The sequence below is a fragment of the Nicotiana tabacum genome, chromosome 7, assembly GCF_000715075.1.
Source record: "Nicotiana tabacum cultivar K326 chromosome 7, ASM71507v2, whole genome shotgun sequence".
NCBI classification, from domain to species: Eukaryota; Viridiplantae; Streptophyta; class Magnoliopsida; order Solanales; family Solanaceae; genus Nicotiana; species Nicotiana tabacum.
The window spans coordinates 15,101,753-15,127,965 of NC_134086.1; the positions used below are offsets into that span (position 1 = coordinate 15,101,753).

The following is a 26,213-nucleotide window of genomic DNA, read 5'->3' on the forward strand; positions in this document are numbered from 1 at the left end:
TTATTTTTAAACGTAACGATTATGTTTGCAGCATCTCATTGTACGTCAGGTCAACTAAAACTTTATTTTTACACGAAAGAAATCTAATAATAAAATACAAAATATTTATTTTCGAACCATTTCCTCATCAATCGCGGTAAGTCTATTTGTTCTAATATTGATTTGTACCACCTCTAATTAAAAAGGGGATCTTTACAAAGTAGTCGTTTACCTTTCTTAACCGAAACATATAATTATAAATTAATTATACATAATTACTATTTAGGTTAATTCTTCCTTAGAAAAAAAGTTAAAAAAGAAAATAGGTTAATTCTTCATTCTTCATTAAAAAGAAAAGGTGAAAGAAAAGAAAAAAGGAAAAACAGCAGGGAGCCAAACCTAGCTCCTTCTATCACTTGAACAAACTCCATTGGAGTCGCACAATGTCTGATCCACAGCTGAGGCTTCTTCTCTAGAAAAGAATTGCTCCCATTTCAGTGCCGCCCTTTGTTTCGATATCATTATGGGGCATGGTGGTTATGGGAAACGCAAAATTCCTGACGCCGCTAACAACAGAAACCGGCGAGGACCCAAACCTAAATCTTTAGCTGTTGATAAGAAATCCAAATCAAAGTCAAAGCCTAAGGCTAAGGCTGTTTCTATCAAGAATCAAATGCGCTCCATCGAACGCATGCTCCGCAAAGTATATATTTTTACCCCTTTTCTCTCCTTTTGTGTTCCTAGTTCTGTTGATTTTTTTGTTCTTTTTTTTTTGGTTGATAAATTAGCTATTTAGAAGTTATATAAGATGCTATAAGCAGCAATTTTGTATAGTAAAAACTATTACGTAAAAGATTTAGTTAGTTAAGGAAACAACAGTTTGACTTCAAAATAGTAATGGTGCATTGTAACAGGAGTAGCTACACTAGAGTGCCATGAGATGGGGTTGATTAATGCTAATTTCTTGGAAAGACTAGAACTTTTTATAAAAAGAGTGATTTTGAAAATACCCTCTTTTTGTTTTTTTCCCTGTTGATAAAGGGCAGCCCGGTGCACTAAGCTCCCGCTATGCGCGGGGTCCAGGAAAGGGCCGGACCACAAGGGTTTATCGTACGCAGCCTTACCTTGCATTTCTACAAGATGTTGTTTTCACGGATCGAACCCGTGACCTCCCCGTCACATGGCAGCAACTTTACCAGTTACGCCAAGGCTCCCCTTAATTTTTTTTCCCTGTTGATAAATTTAGGTATTTTATAAAGTATAAAGATACTATATGTAGCAATTTTGTATAGTAAAAACTTTTTAAACAGTTAGTTAGTTAAAGAAAAAACTGCTCAGAATTCAAAATAGTAATCATGCATTATAACAGGAGTATATATACTAGAGCACCATGAAATGGGATTGATTGTTGCTAATTTCAGAAAAACTTGAACTTTATGAGAAGAGGGGTTCAGAAGATGCCCTTTTTTTAAAAATTTTATCTGTGTGTGCTATTGCCGATATTGCTTTGCGATGCAAAATGTAATTTTAAATTTGGTTGAAGTTGGTTGCAGAAGTTATACATCTTAGATGGTGCTTGCATTTTTTAACTGAACTAGCAGTTGCACAGCATGGGGTGGCTTAAAGTTGTTGTCTTTTCTCAACTTTGATGTTATCTGTCTTTTGTTTTGATTTTATAAGCAACAAGCTAGTGTTTGTGATAAGCAACAACTGATACTCTTTTCAGACAGAAGCAACAAACTAGTTATTGCAATAAATCTTCTTTTGTTGACCAAGCAATTTTATTCGAACACATAAGTTAGATAACACAGCGGATTCGATTTAGTGGATCCATATTGCCGACTGCAACTGATTTGTAATCGAGACGTAGTTAATTGATTGAATGGCATATAGTTATATTGGATTTTAGTTAAATCAAGTATAACATCAATTTAATGATTTTATGGTATTCCCACTATGTGTCTAGTATATAAACATCCTTTGAAATAATATGTTGGATGATTGTGGATGACATCTTTTCCCATTCTGAATGTCAAGCTGCTGTGTCCATATTCCACTTTGAATTCATAATCTGTAAATTTTGTTATCTTAGTTTTGACTCCTAGACAAGCATCCTGACTCGAGACCCAAATGTAGGTTCGCATGAAATAGATTTAAAGCAAAGCTCTGTGCTTTGTATCAACCATCTCTAACTTTGAGCCCGCTCAAGTGACATACAGCTAATGTAGGAAAATAACACGTTCATTTAGCATTTTTCAAACCTTGACGTGGTGTAAGATTTAGGTGCAAATTTGTTTAAAAGCATAGTAACAGGATAATTTTCCAGGATTTGCCTCCTGAAATTAGAGAAGTTCAAAAACAGAAGTTGGACGAACTCAAAAAACAGCAAGAGCTTCACAGTCGTCTGGCTGTGGAACGCAAAATATTTCTTCACAACAGGAAGGTTAAATTTTTTGGTTAGTAACCTCTTCTCTGCTTTATACATTTCATATGCTTCAAAATGCTATGCTCTAGTGTCAGAATTGATTCATTGAGCTTCAATTTATGGCAGAGAGAAGAAAAATTGAGAGAAGAATAAGACGTTTGGAGAAACAGCAGCGCACTTCATCTGGTAAGGCGCAAGAAACAGAAATTTCTGAACAACTTGCTAAATTGAAAGAGGACCTTGAATATGTTCGGGTGAGCTTCTGATTAGTTTACCCGTTTCTTATGTTCTTTGGTTTCCATCTCCGGTTGAGTTCAGCTCTGTTTCTCACAGTAATGATCTTTTCACTGAAGCAGTAAGATTTAGAGTTTAGTCCGTTTTCTTTCCAAAGAAAGAAGTTATTGAGAAGGATAAAGTCAAGTGTTTTTTAGATAAGGAAAAGTCAAGTGTTTTCTTCTGAATATTATCGTTGGTGACATTTTTTTTGCTAATGTGAGCATTAGGTCCTCTTATAATCTCAAAATGGTACTTTCATATTGATGAAGATGCAATAGTTAGCCTATATTTGGGGTCATTTAGGGGTTCCCTTAAGAATTTGCTAATGCAGAGATCACCTGCTGTAGTGACTAACTCAGAAATCTTTCTCGTATAATACAATAGAACTTATGAAGCGATATAAGGGTGAATTTGAAAAAATGCTCTCAGACACGGATACTGAGGTAAGTCACAAAAACCCCTTTTCCGATACCCTCTTTTCTACAATCACTTTTCAGACATAACCAAGACCCCTTTTCCGACATAACCAAGACCCCTTTTCCGACTCTCTCTCTTCAAAAAACCTCCGACCACCTTACTCCAACAGATCCGTCCACTACTCTCACTTTCTCTCTCTTCCACCGACAATTTTACTTTTTACCTTAGCGTCGACGATCTCTACAAATCCCGGCTGCATGGTTTAGCTTTCTCCGGCGACTGCTCCTTTTCTCTCAGAAAACCCATCTCTTTCTTCTTCTCTTAGGGCCGGCGAGATGGATTAGCTTTTTCCGGCGTTTCTGGATCCTATTAACAGTGGTTGTCTCAGTTCTTCTCTATTCATCCTTGTGATTAGCCAAACACCCAGCAGCTATAGATAGTATTTTGAAAAAAAAAAGATGGCAGGAAAAATCTTTTTTATTGCAGGTGAGAAATCTTTTGAGCTTGCTGATACAAGGGAAAAGTTTGATCGTTGGTTCACTTTAACAGAACGCAATAGAAGATTCACAAGCAAAGTTACGCTAGATGAAGGAAATCTTCGCTGGGTATGTGATGCCAATCAACACGCTTCCGTGGGGAAGGGGAATTTTTACAGAAGGTGGGGAAGGACGGTCCAAGCATATACATATCGTGTCTATCAGAACTACAACATCCATGGACGCTATATCAGAATTGAAACTTGGTCAGGAAACAGGAAATCTGCCATAATAATACCAGAGAATGCATACAATCAAGGATGGGGTGATATCGCTACAAAAATTGTTCATTTCCTTGGAAGTCCACAAATTCGTAAGCCAGCCTTCATTGGGGACCAGTCTTTTGTAGATACTGCAAAAATTATCCAGTGGCCAGGATTGGAAGCGCAAGTTCACTCAGGGGAGAACTCATCCAACAACGGAGGTGACGTCAACAAGAATCAGTTTTTGTCTAAATGTCTGGTTGGAAGTTTTAATGATAGCTTCAACTGCACTCCAAATACTGAAGTTATTCAGAAATGGTTTATCAGTAGATCGAGGTTGAGTGCTGGCATGAAGGTGATACCAATGAACCACAATCAGTTCCTCTTTGATCTCCCTTCTAGGCAAGAAGCTGCAAGAGTCAAAGCAGGGGATTGTTTTTGGAATGGCAGACATCTCACCTTGGATTGGTGGTCGCCGACTACTGGTTTGCCCCCGGCAAGTTGACAGCCCAGGTAAAAAATGGCTCAGAGCTTTTGGAGTCCCTCTACATGCTTGGTCTTTGGAAACTTTCTGTTCAATCGGAAATCGTTGCGGTGGATATGTTGGAATTGATGAAGATACAAAAAATATGTCACACCTCGATTGGGCTCGCATCGCATATGTGTCCAAGATTGTCAGGATGTGCTTCCAACAAGCATAGACATTACAATTTAAAAATGAAAGTTTGAAATTACTATCTTACCAGACACCTCTGTGAAAGCCAGTCCTATCGGAAAAGGAGAAATAGAAGTCACTATGGCAACGTCGAAAGTAGCGACGCTGAAGACTGATGGGGCTGTTAGATTTGGTCTCTCGAGCTCTCAAAATGCTGTCAAGTCTGGCCACGTGGGGGGCCATGTGGCGCTATGCAGAACAATTGATATGGGTCTAAAACTTGAAGATGCAGTATCAAATAATACCAGGTCAAAAGATATGGGCCAGACTATTGGTAAAAACAAAGCGGTGAACCTAGATCGAAATTATTACATCACGGGGCCAAAGAAAAAGTCTCAAAAGAAAAAATCTCAACCTCTCTGGCGGGCTAGAGGGCCTCTTTTGGACCCTTGCGTCAACCGGTTTGAGGTCTTGGCTTTAGATAATAAATATGATCCTCTCACGGATAAGCCAAACTGCTATCAAAGTGGCATGAAATCTGAGGACAAGGGAGAAACTAATTCTGAAGCAGATGATGAAACAGAACCACATGTAGAGCTCAGAGCTCTGCTCCAACAATTCCAACCGGCGCCAGAGATGTCTCTGGTATGCAGCTCAGATTCTGAACTCTCCCTCAACTCCGAGAGCCTTCAACTCACGAGGTACGACGAAGGGTCAAGCTCTCAAGTATGCTTCAAGCCGACGGTGATTGAGACATCAAAGTGGACTAAAATGAAGATGGTAAAGGCATGTAAAGCTTTCGGAGTGAATGTATCAGGCTTTGAACACGAGCTTCTTGATATCATTCTTCGAATGGAAGAAAGGCGTCAATTACAGCTGCAACAAAAACAAAGAAGTCAGGCGTCAAAGAAGGGAAAGTCAAAGAAAGAAAAGGAGATGGAAAAATTAAAATGTCTTGTAAATTATGAGGGAGGTGACAAGCGAGATAGGGGCAGGCACTATAAATCCTTCTCTGGATGAAGTTAAAAGTCTTGAGTTGGAACGTGTGTGGGTTGAATGATGCTGGGAAAAGGGAAACAATAAAGTCCCTTCTTTATAAATGGAAAGCTGATGTAATTTGCCTACAGGAAAGTAAAATAGAAGAAGACTGGTCGAATAGGCTGGCACCTCAAGTTTGGGGGAATCGGTGGACAGGTTGGGCTGAGTTAAAATCATGTGGTAAGGGGGGGGGGAGTTGCTCAGGGATTCAATAAGGATCCTACACTATCTCTTGCATGCTAGATGGTCTCCAAGAAAATTTTAGATGGTGTTTTACAGGGGTTTATGGCCCTCATACAAATTCAGAAAGAGAGGTATTTTGGAGTGAACTAGCCTCTATTAGAGGCCTTTGGAGTGATCGTTGGGTTGGGTGTGTGTGTGGGGGGGGGGACTTTAATGTATGCAGATTTGAAAGCGAAAGATACAACTGTATCAGGAGATGAAAAGCAATGTCAAGATTCTCTGATATCATTCAAGACTTGGGTATCATTGATCTTCCTCTCAAGGGGCTTTCTATACTTGGTCAAGAGGGGAAGATTCTATTCAAGCATTCAGAAATGACAGATTCCTTATCTCCCCAGAATGGAACGATAGCTTCAAGAAAGTATCTCAAATTGCTCTTCCCAAAGTCATATCTGATCACAGACCACTCATACTTGAAAATGGCGAATGGGAGACTAACCCAACCTATTTTAAATTCGAGAACATGTGGCTGCAGGTAGATGGTTTTCTTGACAAAGTTAAGGAATGGTGGCAGGGCTACTCAGTGGTAGGCACTCCAGACTACATCCTGGTCCAGAAGTTGAAACTACTGAAGAAAGACATATCAACTTGGAATAGAGAAGTTTTCGGCAAAATTGAATCCCAGAGGAGCAAGGCACTAGAGGAATTAATGTTTCTGGACCAGGCTAGTGAGACCAGGCTGCTATCACCCATGGAGCAGTCCAAAATGCTTGATCTAAAGATGGAAATTCAGAATATTGCCAAAGCGGAGGAAACATTTCGGAGACAAAAATCTAGATGTTTATGGCCAAGTGAGGGAGATAGAAATACCAAGTATTTCCAAAAGATGGCCAACGGTCACAAGAGATACAATTGCATTGACAGGCTCAAAGTGGGGGAAGACATTATTGAGGACAAGAACCAGATCAAACAGGAAATACTGGGCTTCTATGAAGGCCTCTACTCTGAAGCTGAACACTGGAGACCAACAACTAACTTTGAAGATTTGGCCTGCATCTCAGAGGTGGAAAATGAGGAGCTTGAAAAAGAGTTTGGGGAAGAAGAAATACTAGCCACCATCAAGTCTTGTGCGCCGGATAAGGTACCAGGTCCTGATGGATTCACCATGGGATTCTTTCAGGAGGCTTGGGGCATAATCAAATCTGATGTCATTGGTGCCATGAATCATTTTCACCAACACTGCCATATGGTGAGATCTTGCAATGCTTCATTCATTGCATTGATCCCAAAAAGAAAGGGGGCTATTGAACTAAAAGATTATAGACCTATTAGTCTAATTGGCAGTGTCTATAAGATCGCAACAAAAATTTGAGTTGAAAGATTGAAAACTGTAATATGCAAGCTTGTTTCTGGGAGTCAAAATGCTTTTCTAAAAGGTAGACAAATCACAGATGCTTCACTTGTTGCCAATGAGGTACTGGATTGGAAGCAAAAGAAAGGGGAGTTTGGAATTCTATGCAAGCTTGATATAGAAAAGGCATTTGATCAAGTAAACTGGCAATATCTTTTCACTATCTTAAAGAAGATGGGTTTCGGGGAGAAATGGCTCAAGTGGATAAAGTTCAGCATTACATCAGTCAAGTATTCAATCCTAGTGAACTCCAGTCCAATTGGGTTTTTTTTTTCTCCCCAAAAAGGAATCAGGCAAGGGGACCCTCTGTCCCCTTTTCTCTTCATCCTAGCCATGGAAGGGTTGAGCAAAATGCTAGACAAGGCCAGAGAATTACAATGGATTCAAGGTTTTGAAATTGGCACCAATGCTGAAAATACAGTCACTATTTCTCATTTGCTATATGCAGATGACACTCTAATTTTTTGTGGAGCAGAGGTATCACAGGTGCAATATTTAAATCTGACATTGCTCATATTTGAAGCCCTATCCGGCCTCCGCATCAACATGACAAAGAGCATTATATACCCGGTTAATGAAGTACAGATTTTGGAAATGCTAGCAGATATTTTATGCTGTGAGATAGGCTCATTTCCAACAACCTATCTGGGACTCCCTTTGGGTGCTAAGCACAAATCAACTGAAATCTGGAATGGAGTGGTGGAGAAATTTGAAAAGAAACTAGCTACAAGGCAAATGCAATACTTATCCATGGGGGGCAGACTCACACTCATCAACAGTGTCCTAGATAGTATCCCTACTTATCTTATGTCTCTTTTTCCCATCCCCTCAATGGTACAGAAGAAACTGGACAGAATCAGAAGGAACTTTTTATGGGAAGGCAATAGCGAATCACACAAGTTTCATTTAGTGAAATGGGAGAGAGTGACATTGCCTAAAACTCTTGGAGGCCTGGGCATCAAAAACATTGCCACACATACCAGATGCCTACTCATGAAATAGCTATGGAGATATGTGCTAGAGGAGCAGTCAACCTGGAAGAAAGTCGTGAATGCAAAACACGGGGTCCATAGTAACTGGTGTACAAAAGTCTCTAGGGCGGCACATGGGGTTGGACCTTGGAAATACATAATCAAACTATGGGGGGAGTTCAGCCAGAATAGCAAATTTCAAATTGGTAATGGGGCTAATGTTAAGTTTTGGAAAGACAAGTGGCTAGGGGATTCAACTCTACAAAATGACTTTCCAAACATTTATCAAATAGCAAGCAGACCTGATTCAACTGTCTATCAGAATAGAGCAGACAATTCTTGGTTTCCAATCCTCAGAAGAAATGTGCAAGACTGGGAATTGGGTGAATTACTTAGCCTTCTGGAACAATTGGAGAAATGCATGGTCAATGAGCAGCTTCCAGATAAACTCATATGGGGAGCAAAGTACTAAAGGAATATACACAGTGAAAGCAGGATACCTACATAATATTAGCCAAAATGAAATGGTGGACAATTGGCCTTGGAAGCTCATCTGGAAAACAAAATTATCCCCCAAAGTTATATGTCATAGCTGGACTGCATTGAAGGAAGCGTGCCTCACTCAAGATAATCTTTGCAAAAGGAGTATTCCCATAGTTAATAGATGCTACATGTGCCAGCAGGATTTTGAAACAAACAGACATCTATTTTTGCATTGTCCAGTTGCTACGGATATTTGGAATATGTTCCTTTCAGTTTTAGGATTCAACTGGGTGATGCCAGAGAGTACTAAAGATGCTTATAGTAGCTCGAGTCGATGGAAAGTTGGTAAATCCATCAGCAAGATCTGGAAAATGATTCCTGGTTGTATTTTTTGGGCTATTTGGACAGAAAGGAATAGAAGATGTTTTGAGGGTTTAGCAACTCCTAATTACTCCTTGAAAGCTAATTGTATAGTTTTGTTATATAGCTGGAGTAACCTCTCCCCTATTAGCTCCCCCGAATTATTTTTGGATTTTGTTAGCTCCCTAACACTAGCATAGGACCATCTGTACAGAGCTAACATATCATCTTTTGTATTAGAACCTGGACAGTGCTCTTTTGCATCTTCTTGATGCTTTTTATAATATCTCTTACTTCATCAAAAAAAACAACAACAATAGAACTTATGATGATTTTGCTCGTGTAAGTGTAAACATAATTGGTCATTTTTGTCTTCTCACTCTTATAACGTAGTGCTATTTCTATCGCAGTTCTTTCCCAAGAATGAGAAATATGTATCCTTGTTTTCGGGTGGTGACGAGCAAGATATAGTTGACAAAAGAAGTAAATTGCGGGAGCAAATCAAAGCCAGTATAGTTGCTGCTGCCGCAAGTGGGAAAGATTTGGAAGGTACTCTGTTGTTTCGATCTGTAGTTCACATTAGTTTTGACTGGCTCTGCATAGAGTTCCTTCTGTTTTAAAGATACTTATTGCAACACCTGGTACGGTCAAAATCTGTAACTAATAAATGCTACAATGGAGAATATCTGTGAGCTGATTTTATCTTATCTTAGCTTCTAAGTGATCAAACCTCATGTCCTCATCAAAACTAAATGATTCCTTCTTTTTTTTCAGATAAAAAAATGACTAAATGAATCTTTCTTTTTTCTCGTTTTAAGCATTTTAAATTTTTATTTCTGCAAGACTATCAGATTTATGAAACATGTGAGCAGGAGCCTTAAATTACTTGTGTAGGGGGAAACAAATTCTTATAGTAAAGGTGTACTTCAGCTGATGGTTATGTAGAGTTATTTTGTTACAGGTATTTAATCAAATACTTTTGTCCATGACTCTGATTGATGAATTGCGAACAAAATCTTGGTTAACTTCAGAGAAATATGTAGGCATAATTTTTGGAAGTAACATGTAGCAACATTAAATCCTTGGATTAAGAACTTGATTTTAAGAAGCTCCCGTGATCTAGCAAATTTGATCCTTCTCAAAACAAAAAAGCAAAAAATATTTAGCAAATTCGAGAGGGGGAGATGGACTTTGTATCAGAAGCTGCAACATAGTGACCTTCAGTCGGCTTTAGTAGATGGAGAAATGGCATCTAGGTGCAGGAATAAAGTATCCTTATTGTGCTCTATATTTAAAGATAGTCTTTTAGACGGAACTTCAGTTGCTCTTCACATTGGTGTTCATGTTAATTTCAAATTCAGTATTGGCTTTGTTGTTTCCACCGACTCGAACTGACCCCTCTGCTTGGTCTTTCCTAACAGAAACAGGGAGCGAAGATGATGGGCTTCTGGATTTAAGCAGCGATGACTTCTTTGAAAGTGGAAGCTCAAGTGATGATGCTGATGACGAGTTGACTGATAAAAGTGCAAGGTATTGATTTGTCCTTAAAATCTACTATTTGCTATTCACTTCATGCTTGCAGAACTTAGTAATTATTCTGTGTTGAGTCGAAGATTTATTTGGGGAGCTGGACTGAAGTCTATGATGTGTGCAAGGGGATTACAACATTATATCAAGGGTCATGAATTATCTCGTAATGTTATTTTTGATGAATAATTAGTGTTAGAGTGTAAACATAGAATGAGCTTGTCAGTGAAGTTAGTACTAGTTAAGTTCCAACTCAAAGCTGGTGTATCCATCCTCTTCTAGAACTCAATGGAATGAAGTAGGGAAACAAAAAAACAATCTTCTCCAAAGACTCAATGAAAGGGAGTAGGGAGATGGAACAATAGAAGGTGCAAGATTCACATTGAGTCCATTTGTCAAAACTTCGTTCTAGATTCTTTATTTTCTTAGAACCAACAAACAGCAGCAACTACGCCTGAATCCCCGACTAGTTAGGTCCACCTCCCACTTCTTAAAAGAGGACAAAATTAGCGTTCCCTTTGGGGTCTCTAGAAGGTGATTAATGCACACGTAATGATCGATTTGCATGAAGCCTAGTATGGAACTTTTTTTAAGCCCTTTTTCTTGTTGGTCATTATAGGGAGAACTCTAATGCTTTTTATTGCAGAGAACAAGCTTCTAGTACATCAGTGAAAGCAGCTTCTAGCATGTCCAGCGATGAAAAAAATCAGGTCTCAAGTGAAATTGTCTACTTTTGCTCTTAACATTGACTTTGGAATTTAATATTAATGTAGTTTCTTTTTGAAATGGTGTATGCAGAGGCAAATATCTGCCCGTGCTCTAATGCCACCACCTCGTCCTTCGAGCAAGTCATTTAGTCATTCAGTAAATAAAAAATCACGGTTTGGAGGATCTACAAGTAAGAAATCATCTTTTCGTGATATGTCAACCTCCAGCAACACATCAGACAGCATTGATCGATCTGCCTTCAGAAAAGGAAGACCTGCAGATTCACTCACAGGCAACAGTGGCAATATCAGCTCTAGCTCTGATGCTCGAAAACCCCGAAGAAAGAGAAGACCAAAGAAGAAAAAACAACAGGTTGTTACTTTTGAATCCAATGTGGCTTTTCCTTCCTGATTATCGTTATGCATACTCAATTTCAAGCACACTTGGCCAACTCATTAGTTAACTATATCCTACTTTGTCCTTGTGACACCTAACATGCTGGAGACGCCCCAAAAACATGAGACTAAAAAGTGAACAATAAGTTGAAGTCTTCAATGTTGGTAAAATTTTGAGAATAATCCTGCTCAATTTATGTTGGATTCTAAACATGAACGCGCACACAGAGTCAGAGGTGGTGAACTTGTTTACAGCACATATTATTCAAGTTGTTGAACTTTTGTATTTCAGTGTTGTGGAAGTATATTTTGCCCCATGCTCTTGTGTCCTCGTACCTTTAAATAAAGGTCTATATCTTTCTGTGTTGGTGCTAATAATGCCATTCCTAGGCCTTGCTGTTTTTGACCTTTCGTGCATTAAGGTCAGTTTCTTGAGGAATGAATTATTTCATGCTATGCTGTTCTTCTCTGTTAGTAAAGTCCTGTGTGGCTTTACCCTTAAAAAAGGTATAATGGAAGAAGCACCTGTCAAATGCGTTTCCTTTCCTCTTTTCTCCTCGTGTCAAATGCCTCTTTTTATTGTTGAAATAATAGATATTAATAATATATCTATATAGGTGGGTTCAAATTAGACTCTCTGGGCCTGTTTGGTACGAGAGATAAGGGATAATTAATCCCGAGATCAAATTTGAGATGAGTTTATCCCACGTTTGATTGGAGTAAAATCGCGGACTAGTTATCCTGGGATTGTAGTGCCATAGGGTGGGATAACTAATCCCGGGATAATTAATCATGGGATAACTTGTTTCCCAATCAAACGACCCCTTTGTGGTATTCTCTGTTACTTGGTAGGTCTTGTCCGGGGTTTACTTCTACATAGAATTGCCAGATAAATATATAGAAATTTATTAAGTGCATCTTAGCCTAGTTCTTTAATACTGCTGTACATAAGTTTACCACCTTCAGTACAAAATGCAGTTCTTAGACTGTATCTACCATCTTTAAACACTCCTTTGACTTATGTTTCAGTTTTTATTCATAACTAACTGGTTGCTTGTTTTCAAACTTTCAGGCTTGAATCAAGTTCGTATAGTTGCCAATATAATGTTGCAGCTTGTTTGTACCAGAGTTTAGTTCTGAGGACAATTGAAATGTCTCTGTATTTCAAGAATTAGATAGAAAATTTGCTGAGGCTACGGGTGTGTTTGGTATAACGGAAAATGTTTTCCAAGAAAATATTTTCTTGGAAAACAAGTATTAATCTTATTCATTTTTCGGTGTTTGGTATGCAAATTAAGGAAAATAACTTGTCAAGAGTATTCACATAAACTTTCGAACCAATAACCTTCTGAACCCATAAATTTCATAAACTTCTGAACCGCTAATCTTTCGAAACCGCGAACTTTCGAACCCGTAAACTTTATAATTTCTAAACCTGTAAACTTCCAAACACATAAACCTCTGAAGTCATAACTTTGGAATTTGTAAAATTTTGAACCTGTAAACCGAAAGAAGAAAAAAATTAAACTGAAAATATATTTTTAAAAAAATACTTTTTTCCGGGGGTGGGGGGGTAGGGGTAGGGGTAGGGGAACGGGAAAAAAAAGAAAAAAAAAAAATTGAAAATCGAATGGGATACGTGGGTGGTGGCAGAAAAATGGAAAATCAGAAATTTAAAATTACAAAAAAAAGTAAAAAAAATAGGGTGGGTGGTGATGGAAAAAAAAGCCATTTTGGAGAGAGGGGTAGGGTGGATAGGGTGTGGGGAATAGAGTGGGGAAAATTGAGAAGGAGTTTTGGAAAATGTTTTTCCTTATCTTGATAAGGAAAACATTTTTCTTCAATTGGAGAAAAATGAGTTCATAAGGAAAATATTTTCCAGAACATTTGAGCCAACCAAATATGTAAAAATTGAATAACATTTTCCTTCGTACCAAACACACGCTACATATGTTTGAATAACATTTGTTTGAGATAGTCTTCTTTTTAGTGGTGTAATCAATGCTTTAATCTCCAACCTCTTACACCATTGCCTCCCCCAATTTTCTCCTAAGGGGTGAAAGAAATATTTATTTGGACAAATATCACTTTTAGCTTGTCGCAGAAACTATTTTGCACCCAGTAACTGCAAACTGTATAAAATTTATATATTTTTTGTATAAAGTGTGTGTGTGTGTGTGTGTGTATATATATATATATATATATATATATATATATATATATATATATATATATATATATATATATATATATATATATTTTCCGGGCTATTATTTTGAGAGCAGCTATACAGTGCTATTTTCCTTATTTATATTTAGTGACAGTTGTTAAGACACCACAATTTCTAAATACGACACTTTTATTTTTCATCAATAAAAGTGACAATACACGCGCGCGCACATTATTCACGGATTCAAATTCGTTAATTCATAGACGTTTGTGTGTTAATTCTAACAATTCAGTATGAACAAAAAGGAAACAAGCTTACAAACCGAGGCGGAGCTAGAGGAGTAGGAGGGGTTCATTCGAACCCGTTGCGAAGAAATCACATTGTATATACAAGATCAAATTATTTGTTATATACACATAGTAGTTATTGGATTCTCTCGGTAATTATTCTGCTACCGCCACTGCTTACAATAACCCTGAGTGCTTAAAGTTCTGATTATTCTTTAATGTCTAACTTTTTATGTGTGATTTTTTGTCCATATTATTACTAAAAGTTACACCTAATAGAGTTTGCAATCGGTTAGGCAACGTTTTCTTCTGTTCTAAAGGGTAATTTGGTGTACAAAGCATGAAATTTTTTATTCTGTGTCTCATACAACTGACTCTGCAAACTAAGTACTGAAGGTTTAATTAAAAAGGTACTTTTGACCTGTCAAGTTTTTACACTTATAATAATTATTTAAAGTTCGTTCAAACCGCTGAACTATGCCCTTTTGCCCTAAAGTGATACCTTCTATGTATACGGTGCAATGACAATTATATTTTTAAAACGGTTTATAATATATAGTGCCTATTGGTTTAGTGTTCTCCCCGTCATACCTCTAGTAGTAGTACGTACATTAGTATTCTGTTAGCATTAGATTTTTATGCCTACCTGTCATTTTTTTCTTTACGGTCACTTGATTATTGGGTTGTTATTTGTGTTGTTTTTACATGACTTCTCATTGTTGCACTTCTTGTTTTTCTCTTTTTTAACGTGGTACTTATGCTTCTCTGAGCCGACGGTCTATTGGAAACAGTTTCTCTATCTATACAAAGTAGGGGCAAGGCTGCATACACACTACCATCCCCTTACCCTACTACGTGGGATTATATTTTTTGTTGTTGGTATATTATATAGGGTGTAAAGAACTTTACATTACCAGTATACTTGTTATAATATGCTGTTTATCATTTTATTGATTATTCGTTTCAAACAAATGCTTATTACATGGAATTATTTGATTGTGTAAATATTTTTTTATGGTGACAGTTTATCGAATTCAAAAAGTGATTTAAATAGGAAATGCTTGCAGACTAACTGAATTTAAGTGAATCATTTCATATCTTTTCTTAAAAGCATCCAAAGAAGTAGAGATTTTCTAAAAAGAATAAGATATTAAAAAATAGTAAAAATAAGGAAAAAGTAAGTTTAAAAAGGTTACTTTACTTAATTGCTGTCTAATTGTTTGCTGAAATGTGAACAATTGTAACCCTTACCTCGTAAATCTCATCCTTAGCATGTGTTAATTAAATGTATCTGGACAGTAAGTGAAGAATAAGATTTGAGATATTAATTAAGATTATAGTAATAATCAAGTCGTTAACTTATTTAATTAATTTTTCAGTTTACTTTTGTTTGCTTTATGTGCACAGCACAGGGCTCCAAGATAACTTAATTTTTATGCCTGAAAATTCGTTACAAATATTAAAATAATTTGCAAAGCACAAGAATTTTCTTGATTGCTCAATAAGATTCTCAAGATTAATGTTAGTTATTCGATAAATGTTTTCTGTCTACCAACCAGCAAACATGATCCTTAAGAAAAACTTTGGATTCTTATGTCAAAAGCGCGGGAATATATATAATTACTCTATTTAATTATGATTAAGTAATAAATAATTATATGCAAAACACATATCTTGCATTTTTATTTTTAAATTTTCTTTCCCTTGATCCCCCGCCATGCAGTGACAGAACGAGAATCTTACGAAAAGATGTTAAAATTATAAAAAATTAAACACACAAAAAATAGTAAGAGGAGTCAATATATATTATATATACATAAATAAATTTTTAACCTAGCTATACAGTATTTTTTTCCGACGAGACATCCCTCCCTTAACATCACTGCGTCCATGTAAAGAAGGATACTTATTATGCATGGTTTCTTTATTTTAGTTTATATATAAATTTAAGTTTTAAACTCATATTTGTAAAAATTAGGATATAAAAGTCGAACTCATCAAGTATAAATTTTGGATCCGCGTCTAAAGAGCGCACTTAAGGCAGCTCATGTTATGCGATGTAGCCAGAATTATACCAAATGAAAAACATTTTTTTTTTTTGCTTCCCAATTAATGTTATCTATGTGTGGAATAGGGCAATTTTGCAAGAATATAGGCATGTTCATTAATGGCGGTGTATTTCTTAAATTAAGACCTTAAGTTTTAATGCATTCTCTGCATTTGTACTTCACTAATTCTGACCATTGACCATGTCTGGCATTGAAAACAAATTATGCTTTAACAATTTCATATTGAACTTTGACTTTTTCTAGATGAAAGAAAATTTAGGTGGTTTGTATTATGATTGTTCTAAAACAATTAAAACTTCTTAATCAATGTACTTAAAAATTAGAATCCAATGAACTTAATTAGCGTTTTAATCTGGTAAAGTTTTTGAAAAACTTCTTTTTTAGCTTTGGCAATATTTTAGAAAAACTTTAATAAACTAAAAAGGCATTTTGTTTTGTAGCATGGCAAACAAATGAGTATGAAAGATTCTAAGACAAAGTTAGCAACTTTTATCTCTTTTCTTCATAGTATTACAGGTAAAAAGACTAATTTTGATTATTTGGAGCATTGAAAATCTTGGTTTTGCTGCTCTATGTTGGGCATGAATTGGCTAATTTAAACAGAGTTGAAGAGATGAAATAGACTTGTAGCTAGCGTTTTGGCCATAAATTTCCAAATTTATTTTGAAAAATTTGATTTGGGTGAAGTTTGATTTGAAGATGAAAATGTGTTTGGACATTAGTTTTCAAACACATATTTCTTCTTTTTTCGAAAAAACATGAAACATGACTTATTCCCACAAATTCTAAAAACTATCACAAATACCCAACAGTACATTCATCAATAGCATTCATTATATTATCGCAAACCATAGTTTTGAACATAAATAAATTGGTATAAAATTATTATTTTTATAATGAACTACATAATACATTATCAAATGCCCAAGAAAACGAAGCAACAATGTTACAAAATAATAAAATGGACTCTTTTATAAAATACAAAAAAATTGGGGCAATTTTTGAAAAATGTAATAGTAATATCTTGGGCCAAAAGCAGCTCTTGAGCTGGTTTTGGAATTTGCCAAAATATGAATAAAATTTATGGTAAGGTCTGCGTATACTCTACCTTTCCCAGACCTCACTAATGGATTATTAGTGGGTTGTGTTGTTGTTGTATGGATAAAATTTATGAACAAACATGTATGGGAGAAATTCAAAATAGCCAGATTTACAAGTGATAATTGAAAATAGTCACAATTTCAAAAGTAATCAAAATTTAGCCAATTTTCATGTAAAGACAAATCTGAACGAAAACACTGTTCAAAATCCGAAAATTATTCGAGCATAATATACTGGACTTCCATTATAATATACTGGAGTTCCAGTATAATATACTAGAGTTCTAGTATAATATACTGGAGTTCCAGTATAATATAGTGGTCCAGCATAATATGCTACACTGGTACTCCAATCTCCAGTATGTTGGATCTTTCCATGTGTTTATGTTTCAATGGCCCGTCCGAAACAAGCCCATGCTATTTTTACTACATGTATTTGCCAAAAAAATACCAAATATATTCTGGCAAAATCTATGACCAAACGGGTCCGTAATTTCCTCCCTTCAACTGTAAGTGTGTAGATTGAATTCTTAATATTTCTAAGGTAACAATACAAGTCAAATGGAATTGTTATTATCAGTGAAGAACAATGTCTGATTAATATGAAACAAAGGGGAAACAAGAGTTTGCAAGATGTAGAATAAAAGCAGCTCAGATCTGTGAACCAGAAATATTATGACTGAATTTGTACAATTGCTTCTTAGCAACAAAAAAGAAAACCATAGTCACTTTGTGTATGTTTGATGGGATAATTCCAAACAGAAAAGAAATAAAATTTGCAGGATCATTAAACCACCATGGTTTGTATTTCCTGCTATGTATATATAACATTTAACTCCAAAAAGAAACAACAAAAATAAATAAACTGTAAGTTTTTTTCCTGTTTGCACTTCTCCTAGTTGCAAGTCCAGAGAAAAACTGTTTCAATTACAAGATAATAATAACCCAAAAATGTAAAATTTCAATATCCAGATTCATCTAACTCGAGAACCCAAGCTTGAAAAATACTCTCTTTTTAGTGTCAAGAGAGCAAAAACTTCATTTTCATCATCTCTTCTACTCCTGTCATAGAAAAGGTACAAACTTTCTATTTTGGGAATTCATAATTATAGTTTATTATACTCCACATCCCAAGCCTCTTGCTTCTGACCCTTTCATTATTCTCAGCCTCTTACAAGTAGACATAAACATTCTGCAATATCATTCAAAAAATACCCATTAGAGATCTTGTAGAATATATATTTACCGTCTCTCCCAAACGCCAACTTTGTATTTTGCCCTAGAATCTATACATATAAATAACATGTTCTGTAATTTATGTAAATCTATTACATTTTTAGTCAAAAATACCGAGAAGCTTTTATAGCAACACAAATGTTATGAGACTAATAGATTCACGTAAATTGAAATGGAAGGAGTAATTAGGAGTTCAAGAATCAAGAACTTACTCCCAAGGAACATCACCAACAAGCATCAAATCACCATCTTTATCTTCATAAGCAGGAGCAAATTCAGAACATTTGTAGCCTTCTCTTTCTGAGTATTCACCAATAGTGAGTTTGAACATGTTCTCTAAAGCTTTTAGCAGTTCAGGATAACACTTGTACATTTTCAGATCAATTTTTCTAAGATAAGGTGCTCCATCCATGCTAACTTTGACATACATTCCAGATTCAGTTTCTGTTTTCTTTGGTTGGATATTATTCTTTCTGTAAGATCTCACTGGTGGCCATCCCACTATTTGTGCCCTGAAATCATTAGACAAAACATTTTAGTTTTTCTTTCTTACAAAAAAAAAAGATTTACTCAAATAGCCAACTACCTCATCTTTTAATCTTAAACTAGCCGGATGTTTAATATATACTATATAATTCATGTACAATATATGTATAATCAATATATAATCTATGTATACCGGCTAAAAAAAGTAAACATTAAATCTGACCGGCTATTTGTATAACCAATAGTAAAGTTGTGCCAGAAAATTCCATAAGGTTATTCAAAATTTGAACATCCTTTGCTAGTTGACTTTGCAGGGGTGTTCAAATCAATTTTTTTTATCAATAACAAATAATATTTTACCCTATAGCTAAACCCATGCTTATAGGTCACGAATTCGAACCTTAAGAACAGCCACTAATACTTGCCCTAGGGTAGATCCCTTGCTGGGTTACGACTCTTTCTAGACCCTGTGCTAACATGGGATAGTACCGGGTTATCCTGCTTTGCCCTTATAAAAAGAGCTGAGATTTTTATATCAATAAAAAAAAGTTGAGACTTACTTGGAAACAGGTGGAGTTTTGACATCAGAACTGGACTTTGATTCACAATCTTCTGCATCATCAGCTGATTGAGGCAAAGCCCTTTTGTTATTCTTGGAATTTGACAAGATTTCTTGTTCAGATTCTTGATCTTCTGTCCCTGGCAATCCTAATCTAAGCTCAGTTGCTTTGAGATTCAGAACTTTTTGATGTGCCGCTAAACTTTCCATTTTTCCCTCAAAATGATTCTTGATATTATCCCAAATAAACCTCTTAAAAACTAATAATAAGCCTCAAATACAAAGTATCAAAATCTCCAAATACTTTCTTGATCAAGATTGCTGCTTTTTTCTTCAAGATTGAGTTGATAGAAGAGATGTGTAATGCACTTGTATTTGTATTCAAGAAAAGGTGAGTTTTTTTGCAAGTTGTAGGTTGCTGTTATATAAAAGAGAAAGGTAAAGGGAAATTTGTAGGCAAAGGAACTTTAGGTGGGTGGTGGTGGGGGGACGTGGTTGTGTGAGGGGGTGGGTATTGGAGAATCAAATGATAAAAATATTTTTGGTTAAAGTGCATAAATTTCGGACAAAGGCAAGCTAAAGTTGTCGGTAGCAAGAGTAGCAACTTTTAGACAAGTGAACCAACATTTAGGGGACAAACGTGGGACAAGTTCAGCCTCCTATATGGAAATTAGACTTTGAGGATTCAATGGAAAGGGATGGTTAAGATAGTTTTGGGAGGCTATGGGAGAAAAATCAGATATATGGAAAAATTACACGACACGTCAAAGATATACATTGTATTTAGAGTTTGTTTGGATATGAGAATATTTTTATTTTTTTTATTTTTTTCGAAATCAGTATTTGGCTATAAAATTTTCAATTTCACTTGAAGATGAATTTTGAAATTTTTCGAAAATTTGAAAAACTCCAAAATGCTATTTTTCAAAAAATTTCACTCAGATCACAAAAATTTAAAAATAACCCAAAATTATATTCATGTCCAAACATAACTCTAATTTTCAAATATCATTTTCACTTGATTTTTTCTTCTTTTGGAAATTTTACAATTCTTATGTCCAAACGCCCACTTATTGTTGGGTTATGGAGATGGGGTTGGGTAGGGGCGGAGCTAAAATTTAAGTACGAGTTAACAAGAATTTAATTCAGAATCTAATATTAATACTTGATGTTGTTCTCTTAGAAGTCGTAAAGTTTAAATTATGATTTCGCATATAAAAATATTTATGAGTAGGGTATGAGAATAGAGAAAAAAAAGTTTACACTTTACACCACCAAAACGTGTAGTGTAATAGTTGGAATTTCGTCATTCTAAATCAGAAGTCTCTAGTTTGAGCTTTGAAAATAGAGAAAAACCTCCCTAAAGTACAACGGCTAAAGGGAGCTTGACTGCAAGACTCGCCCGTTTAATAGGGACAAAAGTCACCCTTAGTACTCCAACGGCGCGGAGTGGAAGGACCGTCGCGTAATGGATAAAAATTACTCTAGGAATAACATGCTATCTTTCTCAAGAGCTCACATCGACGGGAAGGTTTGGCACATCGATATCAGCTCTTCGCCATGTAGTATGTTCCAAGGTTGGGTTGTTTGTCCATTTTCGATAAAAATATTTTATATTCTTTTTTTACTTATTTAGCGCGAATACAAATTAATTGATAATAATTTTCAAATATCGAATAATAAAAAAAAAAAAAAAAACTACCATGTGGAATGAAAAGGAAGGTCCACATTGGGTGTTGGCTATGTATGGGCAAGGCATTGTATAGCTTTTGAGGTAACTTAGATTTTTGGCAGAGTTTGAATTTTTGGTTAAGTTCATGTTTGATGTCTACATTACGTCAATACCACATGCTGTATTTATTTATTTTATTTTTTTCGTTACACATGGATATGAATAGAAATAAGAAATAATAAGAATTGAACTCGTACTTATTACATGAATTATTTTTACTAATTCTACTAAATTTGATACTCATATGTATAAGTAATATATAGTAATACATTTGTTGTCTGTATTTTAATTGACCCTCCTATTTTGGTTTAAACTTGACTAATAGCAAAACTCCAAAACTGATATTGTTGAAATAATGAAATAAAGACAAGAAATGGAAATGTTCAGCTAAAGTGCTGCACTTTTTCAATATTTTGCTACCTTAATTTTGTTGTTTTTCTAGTTAGGGTCAATTTAAGTTGCCAAATAAGCATATTCTTTATTTAAGAATAAATGTGACTGACATTCAATTATATTCCAACTCAATTTAAAAGTTTAAGTAAAAAACGAATTAGGGCTGTATTTGTTGGTAGACTTTCTTTTTTTGCCTCTTTTTAAGCAGTATATTGCACTCTCTCGACAATAAATTATCAACTCAGTTATCATATACTTGTTGACGCAGTCAAAAGGGAGAGTATGATACAAAACTCACATTATTTTTCTTTCTTTTTTCACATTTTAGATTCCTATATATGTTTATTTGTATTCTATAGTTTAGAATTGCAGCATTAGTATTTTGTGGTGTATATACCTGTTTTTCTGCCTAGATGCTTAAATTATTCGTGTTGCATTCAATACAATTTTAATGTATATTTTTCGTGTTTTTGTTAGTTTCTTAATTCTATTTTTAAAGATAAAAATAAAAACTTTCGTGAGGCTTAGACCCCTTTTCTCTAAGCTAATGCCTAGAAAACTCTGCTAATATTTATATCAATCCAATGAAATCGTATGACATATGTTTTATATATACACTTTTTAACAGTTACAATGGTTAACTTATATGTATTTTCACTTAAATTTATTAATTTTTAAAATTAATTATTTAGTCACATGTAATTTAGTCACCTGCAGACAAGGTGGGTGTGGCCCCTATTGAGGACAAGACGCGGGAAGAGCAACTTAGGTGGTTTAGTCATGTGAAGAGGAGGAGCACAGACGCACCGATGAGGAAGTATGAGAGGTTGACATTGGAGGGCCTACGGAGAGGTAGAGGTAGGCCAAAGAAGTGGGAGAGGTGATTAGGCAAGATATGGCAGCTTCAGCTGACTGAGGACATGATCCTTAAGACATGACCCTTAATGGGAAAGTATGGAGGTCGAGGATCAGGGTAGTTGAGTAGATAGTCTAGAGTGTTCATAACAGTAGTATTGGCATGCATTCTCGTTTTTCGTTAGTAGTAGGTTTTTATGACTAACCGTTGTTTTCTTTCATTGTTGATCACCTTAATATCTTGTTGTTTTTATTCTATTTTTATATAGCTTTTAGGTATTGTCCCTTCTTGTCTATTGATAGAATATAAGGGTCCACCAAACTCTATAGAGAACCAGGTTCTCTATCAGGTTCAACAGAACACACGCACACTGCAGTAAATAAATGACAAGAGGATTTTTTCGTGGAAAATTCTCAGCTCAACGGGATTAAAAACTACGGCCTACCTTTGTAGGATTTTAACTTCACTACTGAGCAACTTTTAGATTACAACCTAGGAATTAATCTCTTAATCCCTCACTAACTTGTAATACTCTATTACAAGTCACTTTGTAATAACTCTATTACAAAGACTTTACAACTCGACTAACTAGCCAAGACTCAAATATAAGGGTTTAAGATTTACAAAGGGTTTCCTACAAAATACTTCTAAACAAGCTAATTAGGAATTACACTTGAAGAACTATTACAAAGTTACAACTCAACTGAGATATATAATAACTTGATGTGGGAACTGCTCCCTAGTTGTTTTGTTTTTTGTTCTTGATGCACTTGAGAATTGCTTGTTGGATGATCAATCATGTCAGAGAGCTTGAGTGAATTCTCTAAGTGTTCGAGTGAATTTGTTTTACCTTTATTGATGTTAATAATACATGTGTGACATCACTTACAATTATGTAAGCAAGGTAGGTAAAAAGTCTTCCATAGAAAGTTGACTGTTGCACTGTTCTTGTACTGTAGCGTATGTAGGCAATAACTTTTTCACTTGGAGAGTTGACTTCGTACAGTTACCTCGGGAGCTGGTAGCGACTTGTTCCTCAATTGTTCCTTCGACCTTGAAGAGTTGAGTCATATCTCAAACTGGAACCTTTCGATCTTAAGGTCTTGATAATGTGTAACAGATTCCTTATCTGGTTCTTAACAATAAGTTTGTTAGATTATCAAAATATAAAATAAGGTACTTGTAACCTATCAATTTCCCCCTTTTTGATAATAACAAACTCATAATTAATAATTTCAGAAAGAGTCACACAGAACCAGACAGTGAACCAGAAAGACCTTAAGTTCCCCCCTGAATCTGCATTCCCCCTAAAGCAGTTTGCATAATTTTCATGCAATTATTCTTCCCCCTTTTGGCATCATAAAAAGATTAGTAACAGGCTTTTAGGCAATAAAGAAGTCTAGCTTTAAGTTAACTCATGCCACTTATGTGCACACAGTCATGACTAAAACAAGAGCATAAAAGCAAGGTATAAACAACAAAAAGGGAAAAGCTTTCGTTGACATACTTTGGATTTTTCAACAGGAGCAGAGTCAATGTTACTACCACATCCACAATTTAGAACAGAAAAAATGCCACAAACATCATTATAAGAACTGACACTGAGGGGACACTATTTAGGGAGCATTGGAAAGAGAAGGCTTAGAGGCAGAGGCAAAGGTTTGGAGGACTAAATCCATTCGAGCATTTGCTGACATTTGCTCATTGAGCAATCTCTCTTTTAGGTCCTCCACTTATTTCCTGAGCTCAGCGTTCTATTTTGCAGACGAGCAACCTCTTCACTGTGAGAGCTACTGGGACCAGGTACATCTTGTAGCTGACTTAATAAGTCTCAAGAATAGAATTCCTTGCTTTCAATTGTCTTATCTCAGCAGTAGCACTGTTTTGAGTATTAATCAACTGAGATATGATAGAAGTGCTTCCAACTCCTCTAACTTTCTTAATACACTCACATTCTTCAAGAGTAGCTTTGGAGAAAGTTTGCTTCTTGGTGCCCACTTTAGCTGGTCCCAGAGGAACCTTGAAGTACTCAAAGACCTTGGTAAGAAGGAACCCATACGGTAGCCCATGATTATCAACTTTAAAGTCTGCCACTTTATTCATGTGCCCTATCATGATCGCAGACAGATTGATGGCAGTGAAGTTGTTCAGTGCTTCCATGAGGAACAGGTCTGCACGAGAGGTAATAGATCTTCTCTCAGCTCAAGGCTACAATACCTTGTTCACCATCTCAAATAGCAGTTGGTATATAGGAAGGAGGGCCTTCTTCTGAACCCGTTCCCCCTGCTGAACTGCTTTGTCCTTCAAGATTACATTTCTGAAATTTTGTGAACAGGTTCCCTGAACATTAGACAGCCCTTCAGCAGGCACACCAAGAATAGACCCCAACAAGGCAGAGTCCATTACCATATCATCTACGTTTACTAACACGCAGATGTGATCATCCTCAACCTTGAATAAGTCGGCATATAAACTTTGAAATTCCTCCTCATACACCTTTGGAGCATCATTTGTGAACAAATGTGTCCACTATTAGAACTCACAGATCTCAACCATTTGTCTCATACCGGCCTCCTCCAAGATATCAGGGGCAAATGTGCGTCCCCACAGTACCTTTTGGCTCATCAGTCTCTCATTCCCAGCAATCCTTGGTTCACCAACCCTGCTCTTCTTGAAGGAACCAGGTTCCTCATTAGTATCAACTTTTCTTTTAGCAGACTTGTGAACAGTCTTCTCTTTTTCATCAGACTTCACAGACGTTTCACCTAATTCTTCCATAATAACGACACCAGACTTATCACCAGATTCTTTCACTACATTTTCACTAAAGACAAAAACATCACATTTGCTCAGATTTTCAGCAGACACAGAAGATCCCTTTTTTTGCTTGGAGAGACCATGCTTCTGCGAGAGTTTTCTAGTCAAGGAAATAGGTTCCTAGGCTTCTTCTTTATCCACGTCCACAACAGGCACTTTCTCACTCACAGCTTTTCCATCTTTAACCAACCTTCTTCTCTTTGACCTAGCTTGGTTGTTCTTAAGAGCATACTCAAGAGCCTCTTTCCTTTGTAACCTTATAGTGGGTCTCTTAGGAGTAGACTCTTGAGCAACTATTGGTCTGCGCTTAGTCAAGCTTTTTTCCCAATATCTTTGTCTTCTCTGGGCACAGATCTTTTCTCAGTCATAACTATAGACAAAGGTTCAACATCTAAATGAGGAGAGGGAGGGTTCTGGAGAGGACTCCTGAATTGGATCCTCCAAAGGGGGATCAGTTCCTCCAGCAAGTTTCGCGGTAGCACCTTCTTGTGCAGATGGTTCAATGGGAATAAGTTCTTTGCCCTCTCCAACAGTCTGAGACTCTTCCCCCTGCGTCTCAGACCCATCCTTATCTCTTTCAACAAAACCTCTTCATTAGCGAGGACAACATGTTCTCTATGGCTTCTTTCTCTTGTACACCCATGAAAAACTCAAGAGAGGAAGAAGTGTTACCTACGGACACAGGATCATGAGCAATCTTGGTTGAGTCAACATTCTCGAACAGCCCTTCTCCTCTCAACAGAACCAGCGGCATACTTGCCGAAAAACACGACAACACATAGACCCTTCACCTTCACTGCCTTCTTCTCGTTGCCCTCGCCGGAGTAGCCACCAAAACCCTAGAGAGGAGTCACCGCCGGCTCTCACAGCAGCAACCAAACGACAACCAGTGACCCCTACTCGTACGCTATAGTTCGTTTTTAGTCGACCTCACAAACAAA

The 26,213-nt window shown here is 36.3% G+C and overlaps 2 protein-coding genes across 2 annotated transcripts; one reads left to right on the top strand and one right to left on the bottom strand.

Moving 5' to 3' along the window:
* The first annotated feature begins 315 nt into the window (after positions 1-315).
* Positions 316-12,870, top strand: LOC107830066 (uncharacterized). Its single transcript, XM_075256966.1, has 8 exons — positions 316-682; positions 2,306-2,435; positions 2,531-2,658; positions 9,348-9,486; positions 10,359-10,467; positions 11,111-11,174; positions 11,263-11,544; positions 12,640-12,870. The coding sequence occupies exons 1-8, from the start codon at positions 503-505 to the stop codon at positions 12,643-12,645; spliced, it is 1,038 nt and encodes a 345-aa protein (XP_075113067.1). The 5' UTR covers positions 316-502; the 3' UTR covers positions 12,646-12,870.
* A 4,979-nt stretch (positions 12,871-17,849) lies between these two features.
* LOC107830067 (auxin-responsive protein IAA4) lies at positions 17,850-19,875 on the bottom strand. The gene is made up of 3 exons (XM_016657553.2): positions 19,476-19,875; positions 18,642-18,941; positions 17,850-18,385 (listed from the first exon to the last, which is right to left on the bottom strand). Exons 1-3 carry the CDS (start codon positions 19,682-19,684, stop codon positions 18,310-18,312), a joined length of 585 nt encoding a protein of 194 aa, XP_016513039.1. The 5' UTR covers positions 19,685-19,875; the 3' UTR covers positions 17,850-18,309.
* Positions 19,876-26,213: the final 6,338 nt, after the last annotated feature.